The sequence below is a fragment of the Branchiostoma belcheri genome, unplaced genomic scaffold (genome assembly GCF_001625305.1).
Source record: "Branchiostoma belcheri isolate BF01 breed outbred unplaced genomic scaffold, Haploidv18h27 scaffold41, whole genome shotgun sequence".
NCBI classification, from domain to species: domain Eukaryota; kingdom Metazoa; phylum Chordata; class Leptocardii; order Amphioxiformes; family Branchiostomatidae; genus Branchiostoma; species Branchiostoma belcheri.
In genome coordinates, this window is record NW_017804032.1 from 650,635 (window position 1) to 672,621 (window position 21,987).

The 21,987-nt window shown below is 44.1% G+C and overlaps 1 protein-coding gene and 1 long non-coding RNA gene across 2 annotated transcripts in view; both read right to left on the reverse strand.

Annotated features, from left to right (window-relative positions):
• Window positions 1-21,987, reverse strand: part of LOC109477862 — a 66,398-nt gene that overhangs the window by 27,394 nt on the left and 17,017 nt on the right. The window lies entirely within an intron of this gene.
• Window positions 11,150-13,103, reverse strand: LOC109477861 (transcription factor Sox-3-like). The gene has a single exon (XM_019779300.1). The coding sequence runs from the start codon at window positions 12,922-12,924 to the stop codon at window positions 11,956-11,958; it is 969 nt and encodes a 322-aa protein (XP_019634859.1). The 5' UTR covers window positions 12,925-13,103; the 3' UTR covers window positions 11,150-11,955.

Here is a 21,987-nt window from a genome sequence, read left to right on the forward strand (position 1 = left end):
AACCGACCCGGGAGTATTCCCCCTTTGTGTGCCATTCATGGTCAATTGGACTCCCGCTACTTCAAACTTGGGGTAGGGAACAAAGGACTCTGGGGACGAGGTGCAGGGGGGAGGGGGGCGGTCAACCATTTCACTTTTTGAGACGCATTCATCAAGGTCATAAAATGTATGTGTTACTATCAGGTTTAACAAAGAAGGTTATATCTAACCACATTGGTTTAAAGATGAATCAGAACCAAATATGAACATTAGAATCAGTAACTGTTGCGTTGTTGTGAAATAAATCTATTGTAGTTATTGCAACGAAAATGGTATTTCTAAAAAAAAGGTGTTTTAGAACAAGGAGGTTATCACAAGCACTTTACTCAGAATAATTCTTTTAATATCAACAGAAAATAACCTGTACGTTTTTGTTTGTGTTCATATTTATATTAAAATGGTCTGGATTTAAGCCTATGTCAATTTGTTTCTACTGGATGTAATAAAACTAGATATGGAAACTTTTAATTCAAAATTGGTCACAATCCTCTGCCTCTGGGAAACGGGTGAAAACTGGGCAAAAAAACACGTGTGTTGAATGGGACCCAAATCAGCAGGACTGCCCGGAAAGTTGTTCCGTGATTGCAGCGTGAGAGTAGCCCGCGAACACCGCCCATCGATTCGAGCGGCGCGGTAATAAATGAAGCACCTCTTCCCAGACATCGTGTTTACACACCTCAACTACCCATCTAACTCTAAAAGCCTACAGTTAACTGAATTGCCGCGGCACTCCGAGACCGTTTGAGAGAGGAGAGAGTGTGTGTGAGCTAACAACTATACATACTCATTACCAGCAACGGTTGTGTGGACAGGTTTCCCCGGTGCAGGGTTCGATTCCCGTCTCTACGCACGGAGGGTCGGCTGGCCCACTCCAAACTTTACACGCCCTACACAAAGCTATCAGCACTTCGTATCAGATAATATTGTTTTGGTCTGCAAAACTTGTCTTTGTCCGAGTCTAAATGGTGTCCAATTTGTGCCCTGAATGGCTTATGTATCGGTGTCGCAGGCACACAAATCGCCAACCCGGCACGAGGCAGGGAGAGATACAACAACACTGGCGAAGAAAAAAAAACCTACAAAATAGACTGCAAGCGGCGACTAGACAAAACGTCTTCAGAACCAAACCGAGCACACACGCGACTCTGTTATTGTCTGTGTTACAATTACACAATCACAGGTCCTCTGATACTTCCTTTCTATCCACGTAGTAACTGTACGACCCCTAGTCAGCCCTTAAGAGAGCCTTAATAGTTGTAGAACTGTCGTATCTCCCCTCCCGCCCGTCTCCCCGCGGTTGTGGTTGGTTGTGCCGCAGCCCAGGTGTACTCCGTACCTTCCCGTCAGTCCCTACCGGCCACTCGTACTTATCAGACGCCGTGTGTAACAACCGTCTGTACCGATAAGCCGGACAAAAACGCCACCCTCGCTAAGTTGTCCACGAAGAAGATAAATACTCCGGAAATGTACGAGCGTGTTGCCTCTTGCAAACCGTTTGACCTTTTTTTAGAGGAGATTTTCACCCCTGTGAACTTTAGGGCTATTGTTCGTGTCTAGGATAGTGTGACAGAACTTTTATACCGGTGTGTGTGTGTGTACCTGTCCGCGCTATAAATGACGGGCGAGACTTTAGCCAATGTTATCAAGAACGGTCAGCTGTGGACGAAATGGCCCGAGACGGCACTGTCCAGTACTGACCTTACGACATCTACCTCTAGTGAGAAGCGCCAAGGAAGGATGCGTAGTCCACAAAAGTTTTCTTAACTCGGGAAAAATTTCGATTTGTGGGTTGTGTCAACATGTAGTGACATCCTCTGACGATGACACACACACCCGTTTTTTTTTTATTCTAGGATTTCTGCCCGGACGGTTTCAGAAAGCAAAACATTTCTCATGAATTGTCTGTTGAGAAATCTGTTCCATATATATCCATTCCCCACGTGTTGTCACGGTCAATTGTTCCACATCATATTACAACGATATAATTCGATTGAAACACGACTCGACGCTTTCAAATTGAGAGGAGTCTTGCATATCATAACATGTGAAAATCTGGCGGTCAAATGTGCAGAGAACGAAAGCGTTATTAAATATTTTCGTTGCCTGTGAAATATAAAGCTGTTACAGTTGACATGTCCTTCAAAAAAAGGTGTGTGAAAAAACTGGCCTGAGTTCCATTCGTGTCCTCCAAGCCAGGTGCAAATTAATACATCTATCAGCACGGCTTAAATTATCCCTAACGTGGAGAGACACAAGATTTCTCTGAGGGATTCTACCGATTACCAAATTGCTTTTAGATGCGCTCTCAAATTGAAAATTGAAGAGCTATGTAGAGGGAGGCCGGTCTCCTGTGTAGCACACATGATTAGGTTTGGTAGTCGCAGAGGACCGGGCAACCCAAATGTAGAACAACGACGGCAAGCGATCGGGTTTCGTTCTGTTGACTTTGGGCTTTTTTTCTGGACACATGCAGCGGCATGACGTTGGATTGTCCGTGCTTTTGTGTGCAGGGTACATGGCGAGCTACTAAACGACGTTCCTACAACACAGACACACAATGGGCACTTAACGGCCAATGTAGACTCTATTGCTAACATTCTCTCCACACAATGACGTTTTTATCATAGTATCATTATTACCCGTGTCGCCCGAAATAGTCATCATATTAAATCTAAATACTGAATATGATACCCTTTTCAATCACTGATGGCATTGCAATCAAATTGTGCTACGCCATCTTTACAAAAATTTTAAGTTTACAATAACAATTTTTCTCCTAGTTTTTAACATAAAGGACTATCATTATGTTTATATCTAGATGTGTTAAACAGTGATGGTAGAGATCTCGTATTTTTTCTAATTGTGGAAATACTATATTGATAATTTGTTGAAAAGTATAAATATGGCCAGTAGAAATCCTAAAATGTTGAAGATTATTGCTAGAGACAGTATGGACGTTGTTATTGTGACGAGCCCTCCGGCTATAGACATGGAACTGTCTGATTAATGTTGAAAGATAACTACTTCTATAGCGCCTGCTAAATACATTATGTCATTTGCCACACTCAATACCTCTCTACTATTGGTTTGTATTCAACGGCCAATTTATCCAGAACAGCGCTTAAAAAAGATACAATAGCTTTATGTGCTTACAGTCAGTTGTTTTTCGTCACTTTTCCAAAGAGTCGGTTCTCACGTTTACAACTCCGTACGTGTCATAAAACTGGGTCTAAATTAAAGTTTCTTTCTAATAAGATTGAAAAGGAAATATTTGTGAAGAAATACTCTTTTTATCGCGTCCGGTGTCCGTAGATTAGAACTGATACGACACATCCCGACTCGGCTAGACGTGCGTGTGTGTGTGGCATGTAAGATGTCAAATTGGTCCGTACTCGAGTATTATTTGAGTACAAGGGTTTTGTGAGTAATAAAGCGACCGTTCAACACCTTGCCTGAGATTTGTAAACCTGGAGCGCACGATCTAATCGCGCTTTCGGAGATAACAGAGCCGGCTAATGTGTGTACGCGTGCCTGCGTCGTCCCAGTGAACCTATCAATGGATTAATACATACACACACGTACTCAGGCACACACAAACTAAAGAGGTCGTAAAACACTTAAAACCTCCGGTTCTCAACCCCCCCAAACATCTCAAACACAGATAACGTCAATCTTTATTCTTAGATTGAAGGTTTTGTCGCTCGTACCGGTGACAAACGGGGGAGTAGTTAGAGAAGTTTTTTAAGGTCCGTCTCACTGCCACCCCCTCCCACCCCGCGAATGCATGTACAGGTATACAACTCCAAAAAAAAATGTCGGCGACTTTCTTGGATTGACTCGTCCTTCGAGACTTGAAGGATAATTGAAAAATCTATGTTACTACTGCGAAGGCTGAGCGGTCCATAAATTTTGCATCGGGTCCTGACGTGCACCGGTCACGTTTCAAGTCTCCCTCCATACCTCATCCCAGACCCAACTTTTCCCTTTCCCAAGCGCTCCCAGCGCCATAAATAATGAAAAGAGACCCCCTAGGACCTTTAACCCTCACAGGTCAGCTTATCTATCTCTGTAACCTTTGATATTCATCAGGGAACTGCGCGGCGAGATGTATGCGGGCCTGGCTGAGGCGGCTGGGGGAAAACGACGGTTTCTCTCAGGAACATCTGTAATCTCTGGATTGGAACCCACGACACTGACAACAAATACGCCAACGCGAAATCACCCACGATTAACCCATTCATAGCATCGAGACATTTTCGATTGGATTTGTACCCAAATAGAGAGAATGCTGCACTTTTCGTTTAGATAGATAAAGAAGATATTTTGCAACAAGGGATTACAATATATTGTAGTTATGTTCAAACTACAATTGTAAATAATATTGGATAAAGACAGCTCGTCGCCCATGTCGATAATAACGGATACTGTAATAATACTTTTTAATACGGCTCTAAAAACTATAAAATAACCGTAAACATATCATATTCTGTGAGTCTTCTAATTTCAAAAGAAGCAATTATAACTCGATACTTTACAGACTAGTTCTGCGGTGAAGAAAACATTCGCTGTTTTCAAAACAGCAAGACATGACAAAAGTAGTAATTGTAAGGCGATACTTTTCAAATCATTGTCCTAGATATAGGAAAACTCTCATTGTTTTGAAAACACAGACACTCTGCAATCAGTATGTTGTTTTTTGTTTTAAAACAGACATGTCATTTCCTTCTGTAACATTTGTTGTCAATCTTGTATTTGTAAAATTCATATCAACTTTCAAATTTTAACCACATATGCATAATTGTACGTTGATAAAAAGGCGTCTACTATATATTCGTTCTGAAATACAATCACTGTGTTTTAGAACAAGTACTGTTTTATAAACAGAAATGATTTGTTCATTTTATTGGGAGAGAATAAAAGCAACGATTTGAGAAATTTTGATCGGGTGTACCACGCCTTTGTTTTGGTGTGTAGGATCATTTTAACCTCTATTGTGTGCCTAGATTTGCTAAATTATATATGGGCTTTTGTCATTTTTTCAGGGGTCATAGACTGGTCTACGTAACAGCATGTTTTACATGTAAGGCGTACATTTGTCAAATTCAGCACACATAGACTCGAAAATGTAATCACTACACAGAGATTTCGTACCCGGATTTTTAAATATACTATACATAAACGTACATGTTATACATGTAACAAATAGATTAACTTCTTGTTGAAAATTCTAACTATGTTTTCTATATTTTCTATGTATGAGTATTCGAAAACTGCTATAACATTCAACGGTCTCTTAATTGATGCAGCTTCTAATGTTATTCTGTGTGTATTTTCAGGGATACGTTTTGAGGATCTCGCCACAAAACAGCTGACACTGATACTGTTCCGCCTCTGGAAAATCGTTAATTGTTTTGCAGTTTCTCTGAGAAGTAAACAGCTTGTAGATTGCAATATTTCCGCGGGGGTTCTCTAGTGGTGAGAGATCTAGGTCTATCGGTTACTAATTCGTCCCGATCGCACAATAGTCTCTGTCAGGGACACCAAACCCTACCAGCCCGCCATCAAACATCTCATAATCACGGCGTTTTATATCTTTTGACTGGGTGTAAGCAAAGCCCCAATGGGAGAATGTTTACCCCTAGGTCCACAACAGCGGTCAGGCTATTGTGGAATCATATGTTTGATTATACTCGAAACAACACGCCACAATCGCCCCGTGAAAGATTCTGAAAGCGAGGAGACCCGGGGAAAAAAGGACCCGTCGCGGGATTTACAGAACCGGCGGGCGGGCACGGCAAACAGTGCCCTGCCGCGACAACAGTAACGTGCTACGATAACAAACAAACCAGCTCCCCTGCTCAAAGGGGGTTGAAATTGTGATATCTCCGAAGGCATTGGTTGCAAGCGAAGGGGAAACGTAAGGGTGGGGGTCCGGATATACGAGAGGAGGTTTTTTGTTGGAGGGGACATGGTATCTGGGACACACTACACCCGGCCCGGCCGCGACTTGTGTGGGTATGTGGCCGCCACCGGGGGCGCGTGAAGCCTGATAGTCGTCCTGCAGGTAACGGATACTCCGGCACACCTGTGGGACGGTACAGGTAGACAGGTGAACCACGCCGGGCCGCTGTCTGTCACCACCTGTACGCTACAACCAAGTTCCTCACCTGGATCGCAAGGTGTTCTGTACCTGTGAACTAGCACTGCTTCCGTTTTACCTGTATAGTAACACACCTGTCTGGTATACAGGTAGTGTCGTACGGACATATACAAACCTGTATATTATAATGTATATGCACCACTTGCAGCATGTAAAATTGTATTGTATTTTTGTTCTTTAAAATTCTTACCAAAATGGAGTAAAACCCGCACAAATATCGGGCTTGATAAGAGCGGCTATCGGTACAACTAACTATCGTGTTGCCCCGGACCGAGCACACCGGACTGTTTGTTCACGGGGAGATTTTTCTCGATAATAACAAAACCAACACGAGCCGGGTCCAGTAGGCAGCTCTAGCGTGGAGACTGTGTTTTCACAGCTAGTGTTTCTCTTACCGTGCTTAGGATAGAGTATCGACCGCTGGAAACTCTGCAAAAACAACAGGGACAAAAATACTGGTGAAGGTTTCACAGGTTGGAGAATTAAAATCGCGCTCGAGATTATTTTCTGTGTCAGAAAATGTTAAAATGTGGCCTACACTAGCGCTAGTATGAGGAGAGAGGGTCAGATCTCCTAGTGCACGGCACACACAGTTGTCAAGGAGGTTTTTATCGAGCCACTCTAGAGCCGCACACCTCTGAAGTGGCCGATCGAAAAAATCGACAATTTTGAGTTCCACGGCAACTCTGCCAGGTCAAGTCGTGCCGGTGCGATTTTCCAGGGGGAGGGGGGCACCCTAGTTTTTTTTCTTCAAATTACTTCAATATTTCCTCACAATATGTGGGCTATAATCATCGCATAAAAAGCATGATGCAATATTATAAGGAGTTGAGACTCAGGTGTCTTTAGTTGCAGATGTATTTTTTTTTTTTTTAGATTTTTGTTGAGTGCAGTGTCGGCATCTTGAGACTTAGAGAGGCCTAGGGACATCCTGTTGGGTAAGGACGGGGTTTAAACCCGGGGTGTGGGTACTTTACACACTCGATTGGGTCCCGCCGGCTCGGCCCGCCATGTTTACCATGCCTGTACGGCGGCGGAAATTTTCCCCGCGACTCGGGGACAACGCAAACACACCTAGACGGCGCTATCAGCCCTGCTTTATCCGGTGGCAGAGATTTTTAACAGGGCGAACCCTAGGCGACCCCGGACCTATCATAAATTCATCAAAGTCCTCCACACTTTTTTTGTGTATTCCTTAGTACGGGGAAATGGTTTCATCAGGCTCCAAGCGGCAATGGTAACAGATTTCGGGCACACTCGTGGTTTAGAACACTGTGCAAACAAGAGACCAATGCATTAGCGTATAGTGTCGGTGTGCATACAAGGCAAACAAGAACTTGCTGAGAAACGGTTAGAGAGGGGGAGGGGGGCTCAGTTCAGATATGCATTTCTTCGGGTCAGTGGAAAAACTAATACCTGGCCTTAGCACCACATCCTGTAGTAGTAGTCGTAGTAGCCGCTGCCAAGACAAGTCAGAAAAAAAGATGCTCTAAAACTCTTCTGTTTCTGAGCACAATTCCACTGACAGTGTTGACTTCAACTCACGCTATTATTTGTCGCACCCCCCTTTATTATTACCCTTCCCCTCAGGGATAACGCAATAATCGTTCTGTGCAGAAAAATACCCCAATGTACCAGCCGCTTCATCAGCCTAGTAAATAATGTGGCAGCTCCCAATTTGGAAATATTATTTCAATCAAATCTAGATCTGTCCTTGTCCACGATACCCCAGGTACCATATTTATTCTAGGTGGTATTAGACCACATATGTTTGCACTGCCAGTCGGCTTAACCTATGGAACTGTCAACCCGAGAAGGAATTATTCTTCAGTCAACATGATGCATTTTGACACGGACATCAAGCCGTTCTAGTAATCCTGTTTTGGTGTAACGTTTCGGGTGAAACAGTGGGCAAATTCTCCGTGAAAAAAGCGGCATACTACGTTGTAACATCTATCAGCAGGTAGAAATTCCACCACCACATGCAGTTATGAAAAACGACATCCTCTCGCCTTTGGACAAAAAAAATGACGCGGTGCGGTGTTAGATTTCATACAGAATTCCCACTTCATATCATCACCCCGTTTTTCTACATACATAAACATCAGCTGTTCATAATTCTAATTGATCTAGTATGACATCAATTCGGTATGAGAGCCCCGCACAAAAGGTAGCGGACGGGGAAAATTTTGCAGAAGAAATTCGATCCTTACCGCGAAATCCCGTCATACGGCGTAAGCCTCTCAGCATCCCCGGCCGACGTCAATCCTCTACACCAACACGCTAAGCACCTTTACCGGGGGACGACTTCTCCTGTAACCGGATTTAAAACCACCAGAGAAAGATTCCCCGTCCGGCTGCCTCAAAAACCCTGACCGAAGTGATACTTCTTTTGAAACAGTTGCCGTATAAAAAGCACAATATACACGGTAGAACATCTAACCTATTCTTTCTTTCGCGCCACTTTTCCTGGGAACAATATGCCTAGGGTTTCCCCTGAAAAGAATCACCCCAGGCCGCCACATGTTTGTACAACTTCTCCTCACAACTGGAGAAAAGAAAAGGGAAAATAGGGGATTCATAGAAACTGTGTGTGTGTTTGTGTTTCTTTTTTAAAAAGCTCGCGGAAGTGGTGAATCGGCAACAATGAAATAACGAGCTGACGAATTTTGACACATATTCGATCGCTGCGAACAAGTCGCTATTTTGGTAAATTGATTTTCAAACGGGCCTCTGGGACCCGGCGTTAGTTTGGGTATTAAAATGCCGAAATAGGAATATCACTGGGAGTGTTTCTAAATTCTCACTTCTCATTCTATATCGCCTGCTTTCTTTTAACACTATAATTTAACCCACACGAAAAGAACATAACGCGTTCACATAGAATTAGGGCAAAAATATAACAACAAAATTTAGTTACAGATGTACGTGAACGCATCAAAATATTCAGACAGAGAACGAATATGTTACATGTCTCGCCAGCAGGGTGATTTTTTTACATCTCTTGGCTTGGAGAGGTGGTAATTGTGTTCTTTAGGACCTCCACTGTCAACATTACCACATAAATGTTTGCGAATGGCGAGAAAAGGGCGGGGGAAAGAGAATTTGTTTGCACGGCAAGTGGTTAGACTCGGCACGCGATTTTCTCTGCAGCTGCTCAACTGTTCCAAACCAGTGTGTATTCCCACAAACTCACTCCTACTTGTAGCCTTAGGGATCCCTCATTTTTATAATGGAATCGCGAAGAGTTAATTCTATGTAAATATAGGTAAGTCTCCACATCGTTCTGTTAGCTACATGGAGTGCAGATATGTTCTAATCTCATTTTCTGCGTAGCCAGAGGCATAGGGGAGAAAATACAATTTCTTCCTAACGTCATCATATAAAGTAAGTCTGATTCTAACTCAGTTTTTTGGAGAACAGATTTGGAATGGAAATGTACACACGCCCCCCTGGTAGGCAATTATGGGTTGTTTTTCTGCCGACTCATGCATAAGCTTCCACCGGGAGGTCTATGGGTGATTTACGGAAAGAAATTCACATGCTCCTGCTACAGTGAGCAGAACCTACGAGCCGAATGGACATGAAAGAAACATGTGCGAATGAGGTGCTAATCTTACACCTAACACCCCGCGGCTTACACTTTTGTTGTAGGACGGTATTGTGGGAAATTAACAAGACAAAAAATATAAAGCACAATTAAGTTGGAATCCCCCGTCCCGTGTTTTGTCATAAACATGACCCCTACTATGCCCCAGTGGTTATGATGTGCTCCGCGCGCGTTTTTCTTTTCTCTCCTTTTCTCTTTCCGCTAATTCTGGATCTGTGGTTGGGTTGGTGCGTCATTTTTAGCCGAAGTTAGACCGGTGAGTCAAAGGTAGACATCCTGGCTATTTCCTGTACGGTTCCCGAGAGTTGAAGTTTGTGTTTGGTCGGGTTGGAGGGCTAGCAACAGACGGCCACGCTTCCACACTACACCCTATACCAGCTGGCACCGTGTCAGCCACCCTGGAATTTATATGGTTCTAAATAGACGTGGGTACATCAAACACAAAAACATGTCCAGGTGCTCCAGTGCCATTTGTTCAGCTATACTCTCCAAACTGTAGCCTTTCAGTTCCCCTTACTGGTCGCCCCGAAACGAGAAAGAAAAAAAGGCCCGCCCTCCCCACACGTAACCCCCAGAAAAAAAAACGTGTCGAAGAAACCTGTTGGATCGGTACAGCTAAAGTAGACCAATTTTCGGATTTAGTCGGTTGGGCTCTGAAAGTGGTGTGGCGATTAACGCTACATTACACTGTATCACGCTATGTATTATGGATAGCTGGGAACCCGGGACTAGGAGAGAGGGTAAAGTACAAGTTACAAACTACACACGACATAGTTTCGTCTCGGCAGAAACAGGCCTATACCTTTGGAAGACAAACAGAGACCTGAGATACTAGGGGTCAGATATTCGCGGAATGCACTTGGGGGCAGGTAACCAGTCTGTCATACCAGCTAAGGTGAGGAAGTAGGGGACAGAAAATGAAGCTTAACTCATTCTACACGCGGTGTTAGGGGCAAGGGAACCAACGGACTGAGCGACGTTGCTACAACTGTCCTGTCGCCTTCCTACCTAGCAGCACCCGAGTGGCACTTTGTTGCACCACGAATAAACAAGAAGGTTTGGTGGAAAAAAACAAACGAGAAGTGTCCCCTCCCCACAACCCGATTACTAGCACTGTACACATGGCGTATTGTCGCTATTGTTTCTAACAATACCTTATTACCAACGATCAAGAGGGCACCCGAGGATACCGAACAAAACCTTCAAATTCTAACCTACATAATGGCGATAATACGTATGATTGTAAAGAAGCCCTACAACTCAATAGCACTGAAAGGACTCGCTCTGAATGGCTATACTAACAAAAAACGCTACAGAGAAATACGGCGCAACACGGTTTCTTTCCTTTTTCAACAACTCGCTGTCAATTTATTTCTCGACTTCTTCAAAAACGGAACGCGTCAACAAGTAGTTAGAAACTGTGCCGATAATATTTACAACTCTTGGCTCTGAGAAAGAAGTCCACAAAAATAATTATTCAAATAACTTCACAACACTGAATAACATTACAACTGAATCGTGGAGAACGAACACAGCATGGGAAAAATAAAACCATCAAACACAAGCGATATTTCCTCACAAAAAACATTGTCGTCAAATAGCAAATAGAATAAGTTCAACAAACTGTCTCATGTGGAAAAAAAGTTTCTCTATAAATTATATATTCTTTACAACTGCTTGGAGCAGTGGCACTCGGAAAACAAAATAAGTTCTTTTTTCGCGCGGGAAACTTGTATCCGCGCAACGTTGTCCATAACTTGTTTCTGTTCAAAAAGATATATCTACAACACACTTCGTCATCTAGCAAAAACACAAAAATCTTCTTAAATAACAATAAAAATGTCCAAAATTTGTACAACATATAAACAAACGGCAGAGTTAAGTCGAGAGTCGCTTTGTGCAAAAAAGTAAAGTGGATCCTAGTTTGACACCAGTCGTGTGGTTTATGATATAAGTCATAAAAAGTTTCTCTCAGTCTACCAGGAAAAAAGCTCCGATTTCAGGTTCAATTCACAGCATGATTGACTTCGTTCAAAACGAAAAGAATTAAAACAAAACCTATGGCTATGACAATGTACCCCAAAGTCGACTGAATACACGGGTAAACAAGCCCCTATTGAAAAGTTGTATGAGGACGTATAGATGCTCACATGTGACTGAGGGGAACTGTACCGTTGACCCCGACTGAGTTCTGATAGTGTCCTTGCATACTGTGGAGCCGACTCTGTGCGTTGGGGTCGTTGGCGTCACCCGGAAGGTACATGGAGATCATCTCCCGTAGGTCCCCGGGGCAGGGGTTCCTCCCGCGGCCATCTGCAGGCGGCGTGCCGGTCGGCGCTGCGGGGCCGGACTCCGTCTTTACCGTCGTGAAGCCCGGCGGCATTTGGCTGCTCATGGTCTGCGGCGTGGTGTAGTGGTGCGGGTAGGGGTTGGTGGTGTAGCTGGAGCTCGAGTAGCTGGTGTAAGAGTTAGTGGTGGCCATGGGGTAGGGTGGAATTTGGCCAGACATGTCGTACCTGGGCGGCAGGGACGCGTTGGACGCCATTTGCGAGGCCGTCTGGGCGGGAGAGATGCCCGGGTGCGGGTAGGCGTGCAACTGGTCCTGGTGCATCATGTGGGTGTACGCGTTATTGGACATGTACCCGTTCATATGAGCATACTGGTCCATACCTGTGGCGATGGTACGCTGGACGGGAGCCCCGTTGGCAGCGATCAGCCCACCTGGCAGGCTATATTTGTCCTTCTTCATCAAGGTTTTTGTCTTCCTCCTTGGCCGGTACTTGTAGTCGGGGTGTTCCTTCATGTGTAGGGCACGTAGCCGCTTGGCTTCGTCGATGAAGGGCCGCTTCTCGGCTTCTGTCAGAAGTTTCCACTCGGCTCCAAGACGCTTGCTGATCTCCGAGTTGTGCATCTTGGGGTTTTCCTGGGCCATTTTCCGGCGCTGTCCGCGTGACCACACCATGAAGGCGTTCATCGGCCGCTTGACTCTCGACGAGTCGTTGGCGGCCTTGTTGCCGGGCGAGACTGCGCCCGATGTCGGCGGCTTGAGCTCCGTCGGGGACGAGGCGGACGGAGGTTGGCTGGGCTGGGCCGGGTGCACGGCTGTCTCCATCATAGCGAAGTACCTACTAGTAGCCAGCACGACTGAAGTTCGTGTTGTTGTTGGGAGAAATGGAGAGAGAGCGAGGAGACGACGTGGTAACAAGTTCCGACCGCTGCGTACCACAAGACAGGAATACTATGCGACTTGTTTCGTGAGAACACTCGATATTTTGGGGGGCAGTTTGCCTATCACGTCCATGTGTATTGATTGGCAGTGCGCAAATCACTTAGCGGCCGACCAATCAGAGGCGAGCATTCTGACAGCCATGATGAATAGTTATTTAGTTATGTTGCCCCGTCAGTGTTGGTGACAGGTGACGTAGCCAGGGGACAATTGGCGGCGGGATTTCGCCGAGTAGGCGGCGCTTCGGACACGGGCGCGTTTTTTTATCGATCACCGATCGAGGCTACCGCAAAATCGAATTCAGTTTTCTCCAGTCAGCTGGCACAATTAGGCCCTAATCATTTCAGGCTAGGAAATGAGTTGTCAGTCCGCCATGATGGTACCACAGCCTACAGCTGCAGGTGTTTACTCCGGCACGGTGATTGACAGCTCCCCCACGTGCCAATCAAATGACGTCATGTGACAAATGCTTCATTCTCCTTTGTAGGGGTGCCGTAGTTGTGGTGATGGCATATGCAATTAGGTCCCCACCGGCCGGACTGGCGAGCGGAATGTCACAACGCCCGGGCTGATTTATTACTGCAACCACCGTCCGTACGGCGGGGGGAAAGAAATAAAAAAAAGGGGGGGGGGCTGCTAGGGGAGCTGCCATGTCACCTGGGCGGGGGAGGTGTGCAAGGTGCACCGAGCGGCGCGCAACCCGACCCCCGCTATCGCTCGCCGAAACACGAGGAGTTCAGACTATCGGATTTTTCCACAACAAACAGTGGCAGGAAATTCGAGTAATGATCGGCTGGGCCTTTGCTCCGCCCTTACAATAATTAGCATTTATCAAGCATTCATCTCAACCCACCTCAAACAGTGGAGTTGTGAAGTCTGAATGGGGCTGATGTTTAAGTATGGACTCTCTAAAAGAACCCAAAATATGAAAATTGGATAACAACAGGCCCTCACAGACGGTAGAGTGTCGATTGGGCCACTTCCTACCCGGTGTTTTGTCCTACATGTAGGGTACACGAGAGAGCGTGCATTCTGGAACAGTTGGTCGGCCCACGCGGCCATATTCCCCCTGTAAAGTGTACCTGTGTGGCGGCTGGCCGTGTCTTGCCGTACCGTACCATGACTATCCACACGCAGTCGTACGTACTTCAGATTTTTCTCTACTTCCCCCTTTTATAGCCTAACCCGCAAATCTGCGCGTTAAATCCTGACAAAATTCCCAGTGCGGGCGATTGGTAAGTACTCCAGGGGCACATTTCGCCTCGGTGGTAGAGCCTGGTGGATTAGGCAGAATATCTGGGTAAAACAGATAGAAATTAAAAGATAGGGGCACGGGTTATAAACGATAGGAGTGATTCGTCCCGGGGGAGCTGGCATCCAAATCTATTACGCGGCATGATCCAGCGACATGATGCCTAATGTGGGGCGCAGTGGGACGGCTTGACATTTCTCTACACTACGCGCCCTGTTACCCTTGTCCGCGCCAAATTAAAAATGCGCGGGCAGATTTCCCCCAACCCCGGATTTCCTACAGCTTCAAAGTTTCCACCGGCCTCGTCTCTCGGACCGCGCCCAGGTGGGATTCGAACCCAGAGTCGTTAGTCCTGCTCGGCTTTAGAGTTGTATTGTACAGATGCGCCGGTGGTATTCCCTGGTCCCTTCTTCACATAATGAGGATATGCACCGGGACCGTGGGAAAGAGCTAACGCTGAGCCCCCTCGCGTGTTAAAGTCGTGTTTTTTCCACGAGTGTGGGGGAGGGAGGGGTGGTAGAACCGGTATGACACACACACACACGCCAAGAGATACACTCCGATAGCCTATCCTCTCACTATCCACCCGACAACATTCCATAGCATACGTGTGAAGTGGGGAGGGGGGGCGGTGTTGAACTTAACAGGTGTGACTACCGATACATCCTGTGTCCCGAAATATGTCCCGAAGTACGGACCGAATCCTCCGAAAAACGGATGTGCAACCAAAACAAACACACACACCTCACACATGACTCAAGTTTAGAACCGAATACAGCTCATATCAACTACCAAGAAAAGTATAGCACGTTGAGGGTAATTAAAATCTCTCTAAGGCCCACCAACATTGCTGCCGACCCCCCACTACAGTTTAGAACAAAGAGACATTTAGATAGCAGTGGCTGATCGCCTGACGGTATGAGGTGTTCCTCCGGTAAGATAGCTTACAGCGTGCGGAGATAAGTTTCCTTGCACAGGTGGGACACCGGAAGCCAGGGAGAAACTTTTGTTTCTCTCTCCGTCAAGCACTTGTTACCCTCAAGAGGGGGATGCCCCCCTTTTAATGTTTGGAAGATTCTTAGACGGAACACAAATAGGTTCAAGTACTCGTTCTTTCCCGCCTTTTTTCAAAACAAAGACTTGAGGAACAGTAGACCCAAGACGAAGAAAGTACTGTAGTAGTTGAAGCGATTTTTCAACACACTCCCCGATTGTAAGAAAACACTGGGCGAAGCTTGACCTAGGGAACCCTAGACACCCTGTTGAAAAAGGTAGAACAAGAGTAGACACGTCTAGGGTTACCGTCCATTTTCCACCGCCGTGTCCTATACCAACACGCCAAAACCTTTTAAGACAACACATCTCAATCTCCTACATTCACTGCGACGTTCATTCAAAATTCCTGCTGTCGTTTTTGGCATTCTCGCACCACCCTAGCGTGGCAAATTATCAGTAACAGTACCCTGTACGTAACCACTACTGCCCACAGCTCCAAATATCAAATTATCATAGCCTAAATTTTTCCGTAAGTCTGCATTAGGGAATTACTGTACAGGGTTGGTAGCAGGGGTGCTGTGGTGAGTGACAGCGCCAATTAGTCCAGTAAATTAAGTCGGAATATTGGCTTAGACTAGGTGCACAAACATAGTACCAGTCCTGGGTTTCCCGTGTTCGCTAGGTTGTTGGGGACAGCGCCTACGATACGTTGTTTCCGTGAGACTACGATAAGAGATACGGCTACCGTATAGACTTAGTATAACACAACGCCAGAAAAGAGAGTCGGTAAAACACAGCTATTCTAACAGTTCTTAGAGCAAGGTCTGACCGCGTGTACTTCCTAAGACAGGTGGACAAAGGCATGGGCGGGACGCGGCGATGGAAAGGTGTTAAGAGGGCTTGAGGAGACCCCGAACCCCGTGATGGTCCTCCAACACATCTCTTCACTCCACCTGCGTTTGCGTCCACACGTCAGCCACGATGATTTGCTACCTGTAATAGCGAAGAGCTCCTCAAACTCCCCACACAATGAAAACGTGCGAGTAAAGACTCGCGGCAAACACTCTATACTATGGAGTCAAAGGGGAGGGGGAAGCCGCTCTTTTCAGACACTGACAAGGGATGATTTGTACCCATTGTTTAAAACTACACAACAAACCGCCTGCTTAGTTTATGGACTACCTTACAAGACGTGAGTGTACCTGTTTCTTCTAACAAAAGGGAACAGCGGGCGCTACACCGATCACAAACACTTGGCGTGTGCTAAACCCACTGTCCACTTTCTAAAGGCCTTTACAATCTCTGTTACAGGGAAACAAACCCAGGGAAAAGAGAACTAGACGGAGCTTGAAGGTAAAGCTTTTAGGTATACAAAAGTTTTGATAGATATGCCGGCAATACTACTGTGGGTGTTCCAATCAGAAACCTCCTTGGTTCATAGAATGTAGATTTTACGCATACATTCGATGCAAAACACGCGTGAAATATACAAAAGCCAGGAATCTAAAGGAAAATAATAGGGTTAAGATTTTAGAAATAAAGAAAAACACTTAACATTGACATTTTTCTTAATGCACACATACTTCTTGAAACTGTACAAATAAATCATAAACAACACATTTCTACAAAATTCAAGTTCTCTTTGAAGTTTGAACATTTCATAAGATTTGTCGGGACGCAAGTCATTTACGTGGAGTATTATAGCACGGAAAAGTTGTTCGGAACACGTTCAGTGGACGCAGGTGGCCTTATATCAAGCAAGGCATCAAGTTCATAAATCTCAAGTCCCTCTCGAAGTGTCTTTAAGAGTCCCACTATTGGAGAGGAAACACGGTAGAAAAATACGTCTACATTTACAACTGTTGTTGGAGCAGTCTAGCCTCTGCCAGGCTTCAGAAGCGACTGGAAAGAGGAGAAATTGCCCAAATAGATAGCTAGCTGGAAACTGGACCAACTCCCTTGGCATGTTATCTGTCTATTAGGCCAATTTCTACTCTTTCCTAGTCTCCACCAGGCTCCACTGCAGGCTGAATAAATAGTAGAAATCGGTCTAAAAAGAATGTAGTTGGCCAGGGGAGTTGTCCGGCTTTAGAATGTCCAGTTTGCTAACTCTTTAGGTTAGGAGATATGTACAATCATAAAATGATAAAAGAATGGAAGAGAAAAATTGTCTATAATGTTGTGATAGAATATTAGGGTTTCACCCCCCTTGAAAGTCAATTACCCCCCTCCAGCTACTACCCCCTCTGAACAACAGATTGACAGACTAACGCGACACCCCTACTTTCGAAGTCAACCCCTCAGATAAAAGTGATAAACAAGTAATTAGCCTTAAACATAATCAGTAAAATAATCCCCACCAAAAATATCTCTGACCTAAGGGGACAGTACGTTAATAAGACACAAAGGTGAAGCAAAAGTAAAAATATATACTTGTCAATGAAACGTTCTTAATTTGGATCCCGTTAAACCTACACAAATTCGATCGAGTTGCCACCCGTTAAACCTATAAAGATGAAGAAAATTACCATAATTTCGATCGAATTCTCTCCTGTTTTCTTGAGACAAAAAATGAAAATGTCCCTAAGATGTTTCCTCTCCTACCAGAAGAGTTACAGGTTTGTCCCTAAATATAATCATGGCGAGGGGAACCTTGAGTGCGAGTTAATTGAATTTAAGGGGAGGGGAAGGTTACTCTCGGTACGGGAGAAGTCTGACTTTGTTAGCCACCTTATCCTCCTAGTTGTGTCTTGCAATTAACAACAGTTTCACGTAATAAAGTTTAAGTTTCCCTCCCTAATAGCTTCATTCCATTGTGCTAACCGTGACTGACAGGTCGGCTAAACTTCGTTTGGGACAAGAAAACTAACTTAACACTTAAGCACGGAAAAAAGTCAAATGAAAATTGCGACGCTTTGGTTTGTTCTCAACAAAACTCATCAGCGAATTTTCGGTATAAGTTACCGTCAAATTGTGCGATTTTTCTTCTTCTTTCGTTCTAAAAAACAGTTTCTTAACACGTGACGCAATCGTGTCTTGTGAGAATCATGTACATGTATTTAAAAAGAGAAACCACGTGATGAGCAGTGTTGATTTAGTGGTTTACATGAAAACAGCGCATCACAAAAGAAACAGAAGACTTATTTATTTTTCCTCAACCAGCACAAACAGAAATTTGACAGTACAGCTATGTTTTCTCACCAGAAACCTTGTTTTCTTGTTCCTTTCCCTTCTTTTACATTGTACACGGCTTAAAATTATTATCTTTGATAACATAAAGGTCTTTTAGAATATTAGACGTATGAAATAAAGAACTGGGAGCAACGAACGCGCGCTGACTTTCACCCAAAGATCATGAAAGAACGCTTCAGTTCCCATGAAAGAAGAGAAGACCACTAAGTAACGAAGTTACCTCATTAAGAAAAGTCTAGACACTTGAAGATATAATGAGGACGAAGTTGAAGGATTCCAAGACAGGAAGCTGGTAGTAATTTCCGTCGTGAAGGATTATGAAGGCAATTAAAGAGAAAACGTCAAAATTAAGTAAAATGGAGTTTTCAATGAAAAATCAAGCACCATGGTTTTTGATAGATTAGGTTATAAATAGCACTTTGGGAATCGGAACTTCACGTATGACGCACATATATTTTTCGAATGACGAAAGAATTTTTCAATAGATTCGAATTCTTAGACATTTGCTTGTTGCTTCTATGATGTGGTGTCATTTTCGTAATAAGTGTTCGAAATTGGGAACCGATTTGCGAATTCCCAAATTACAAATCGTTTTGTGATATAGAATAATTACATAAATTGTTTGGATATTCGATAAGTAGAAAATGAAACATTGTTAGCCTTACATGTATCATTCTTTTCAATTTCATACTTGCAAATATTATTTTCTAAGATTGTGTGACATTGTTCTTGGGAAGTGGGAAGATCACTCAAGTGATGTTATAAAAAGAAATCTTAAGAAATACAAACGAGAAACTTCTCAGATAACCGTCTGTTATTATTATGAAATAAGTACACTTATTTCCAGTATTTAGAGTTATACCAGATGTAGAAATGATCGGATAGCTTACACACAATTTCTGTCGTTATTATTTTCATTCAAAATTACGATTTATAATGATTCCATCGTGACATTAAACATCAGTATGCGCATCTCCGATCACAGAAGTCAGGGCTCAGATTCTGAAATATTCCGCGCATAACGGTTTGTAACAAATGGCGGGATAGAATCATTCGTATTATTCCCTTTCTGTTGACAGTCGCTTTGTCATGCCACAACCCCTGGCCACGGCTCCTCTCAATCCAGCCCATCTCCGTCTCCTCTATAAAAACCCTCTCAATCACCGTGCCGTAGCGAGTGTCTCTCAGTCGATAGCGGGGGTTTAAGGTGGTACCCCGACGACCGTACGCCTGGAAATTTTATCTCCCCCTCCGCCAACCACCTCCACAGGGAGCCGGCGTCTATTTTTCTCCCCAACTACCAGAGGGAAAATAAAGAGATACCTGTAACCTGACTATCCCAAGACTGACGGGCGAAAATCACCCGAAAAGCCTCGACCCACATCGATTGTTTGAACCTTCTAAATTATTCAGGCGGACTAATTCCAGGCGGAGGGCCGCCGTACAAAAAGAAAACGACGTTGAGTGATGGGAAGAGGATACCTCGCCTTTTGGTATAAAGCCCAACGACTATCGAACAAGCCTGGAGCAAACGAGGGCCAATCTAAATCTGACGCGAAGTGACCTCCCCGCCAATTATATCCCCATTAATCACCATTTTTACTTCTTTTTCTTTAAATATGATATCTAAGAAGTTCGCAATCACACAGGTGTTTTTGTGGAGTGGTGGTAAGGACGCTACTCTAGACCGCTCTTCGTGTAGAGATAAGAAATGTCAACACCCACCGATTTGCAAACGTATTTTCCATATCCAAATATTAGGCCGCCCGGCAATTGAAAAGATAATGCCCGGGATAAGTTTCAATATTGCCGCTGGAGTGACGAGGATACCCGGGGTCTTTCCGCGCTGGATATGTCCTCTTTTGTCCGCCGTGTTTTTATAACGTCGGGTCAGAAAGCAAGGAGTATTCTATTACTTCTACAACATTTACCGTCCGTTTAAGTGGCATGAATATTTAACTGGCCCTTAAGGGTGGAGTAATTCCTCGGTTTATACTGTCCAAACTTCTCAAAGAGGAGCGTAAATCGAGCGGTTTAGCGAGGGATGATTCAACTCACGTAATAACGACCGAGACCTCGCCTTTTCTCCTACCAATAAAACCGCCCCCCTCCCCTTGGGAGCATGGTTAACCTTAAGATTGACGACTCCAAAACTTCTTAAGATACCTTCCCGACTACTTCTACCGGCCGGACGTCCGCTATGATCGCATGACGACGTCAGGACCATTTCCTTATCAATTTTTGAAGACACACACGTCTCTGTTTAAGAGATTTCTCGCGTGATCACTTAAGTTAATTTGCATTAATTCTGACAGCACCGTGCATATCCTACATTCAACCATCTGTTTTAAGCAATACCAATCAGCATATGTTGTGGGTTAGCATTTGAATGTCAGGCATTTAATTAAACTAAATGGTCACTAACATCCCCATACATTTTTGCAACAGTTGCAGATATTATTGTATTCTACATAATTTCCGAACATATCTACTAACCTCTCTTACGGTCTGATTTTTGCGGCACGGTCTTTCATGTGTGATTACATATTGAATATTGGATAAATCTTATATATAGTAAACAGTACTATCACAGGGCATCTGAATTCTAATAACCCGAAACGCAGGGCCGTGGCATCTGTAGCACGCTATTGGTGACAAATTACTGCAGTTTCGTGCGACCATTGCTGTGTCTGTGTATGTTTACTACAGTACGTTGTCATACATATCCTTCATTGATTGATTGCTATACAAACAACACATTAATGTACAAATGTGTTTTTGTCTTTGATATCCAGGACCATCCGACATCGACTAGAGAAAAACAAAAACAGCTATCTGAGACCCCAAGGACAAGTCGATCTACAGAAACCTTGTCCTCAAGAACATACAATACAATTTCTTAAGGTTAGGTTATAATCTTGAAGTAGTTTTCCTTGGTTTGAAGATGTGTATCTTCTATGAAATGTCTTAGAATATCGAATATGTATGCAATAATTGTGAAATCTATGAATCATTTTATACTAAGAGTATCAAATATATAAATATGAGTCATACACTTAATCTCCAAGCAGATCTTTTGGTGGATACAAAGACAGTATCAAATTGGCCAGGCAGTATCCATTTGTCAGGCAGTTAGCATTTGCCACACGAAGTTTGGCTGGTATAAAAAACGATACCATTATATGAAAAAAGAAAGCCCGATAAAAAACGCCTGAAAACGTCAAAAAATAAGCCTAAACCTCTGCTTGGAGAGTACAGAATATCGGCATGTATGCAATAATTGTAATCTATGAGTTATCATATACTAGGAGTATCTTATATGAGGCATACACCTATATATCTATAGCGGTAACTTGTGGTCAAACACCTGGCAGGCATGAAATGTTTCAAACGAAGCCACGCCCCTTTTGTGCCATGACTGACAGCTGGTAACCTACGAGTTGACAGTATTGGAAATGTCAAGCGATCTTCATTTTGCGGAACGATTTTGCGTGTGATATAACCGGCAATCA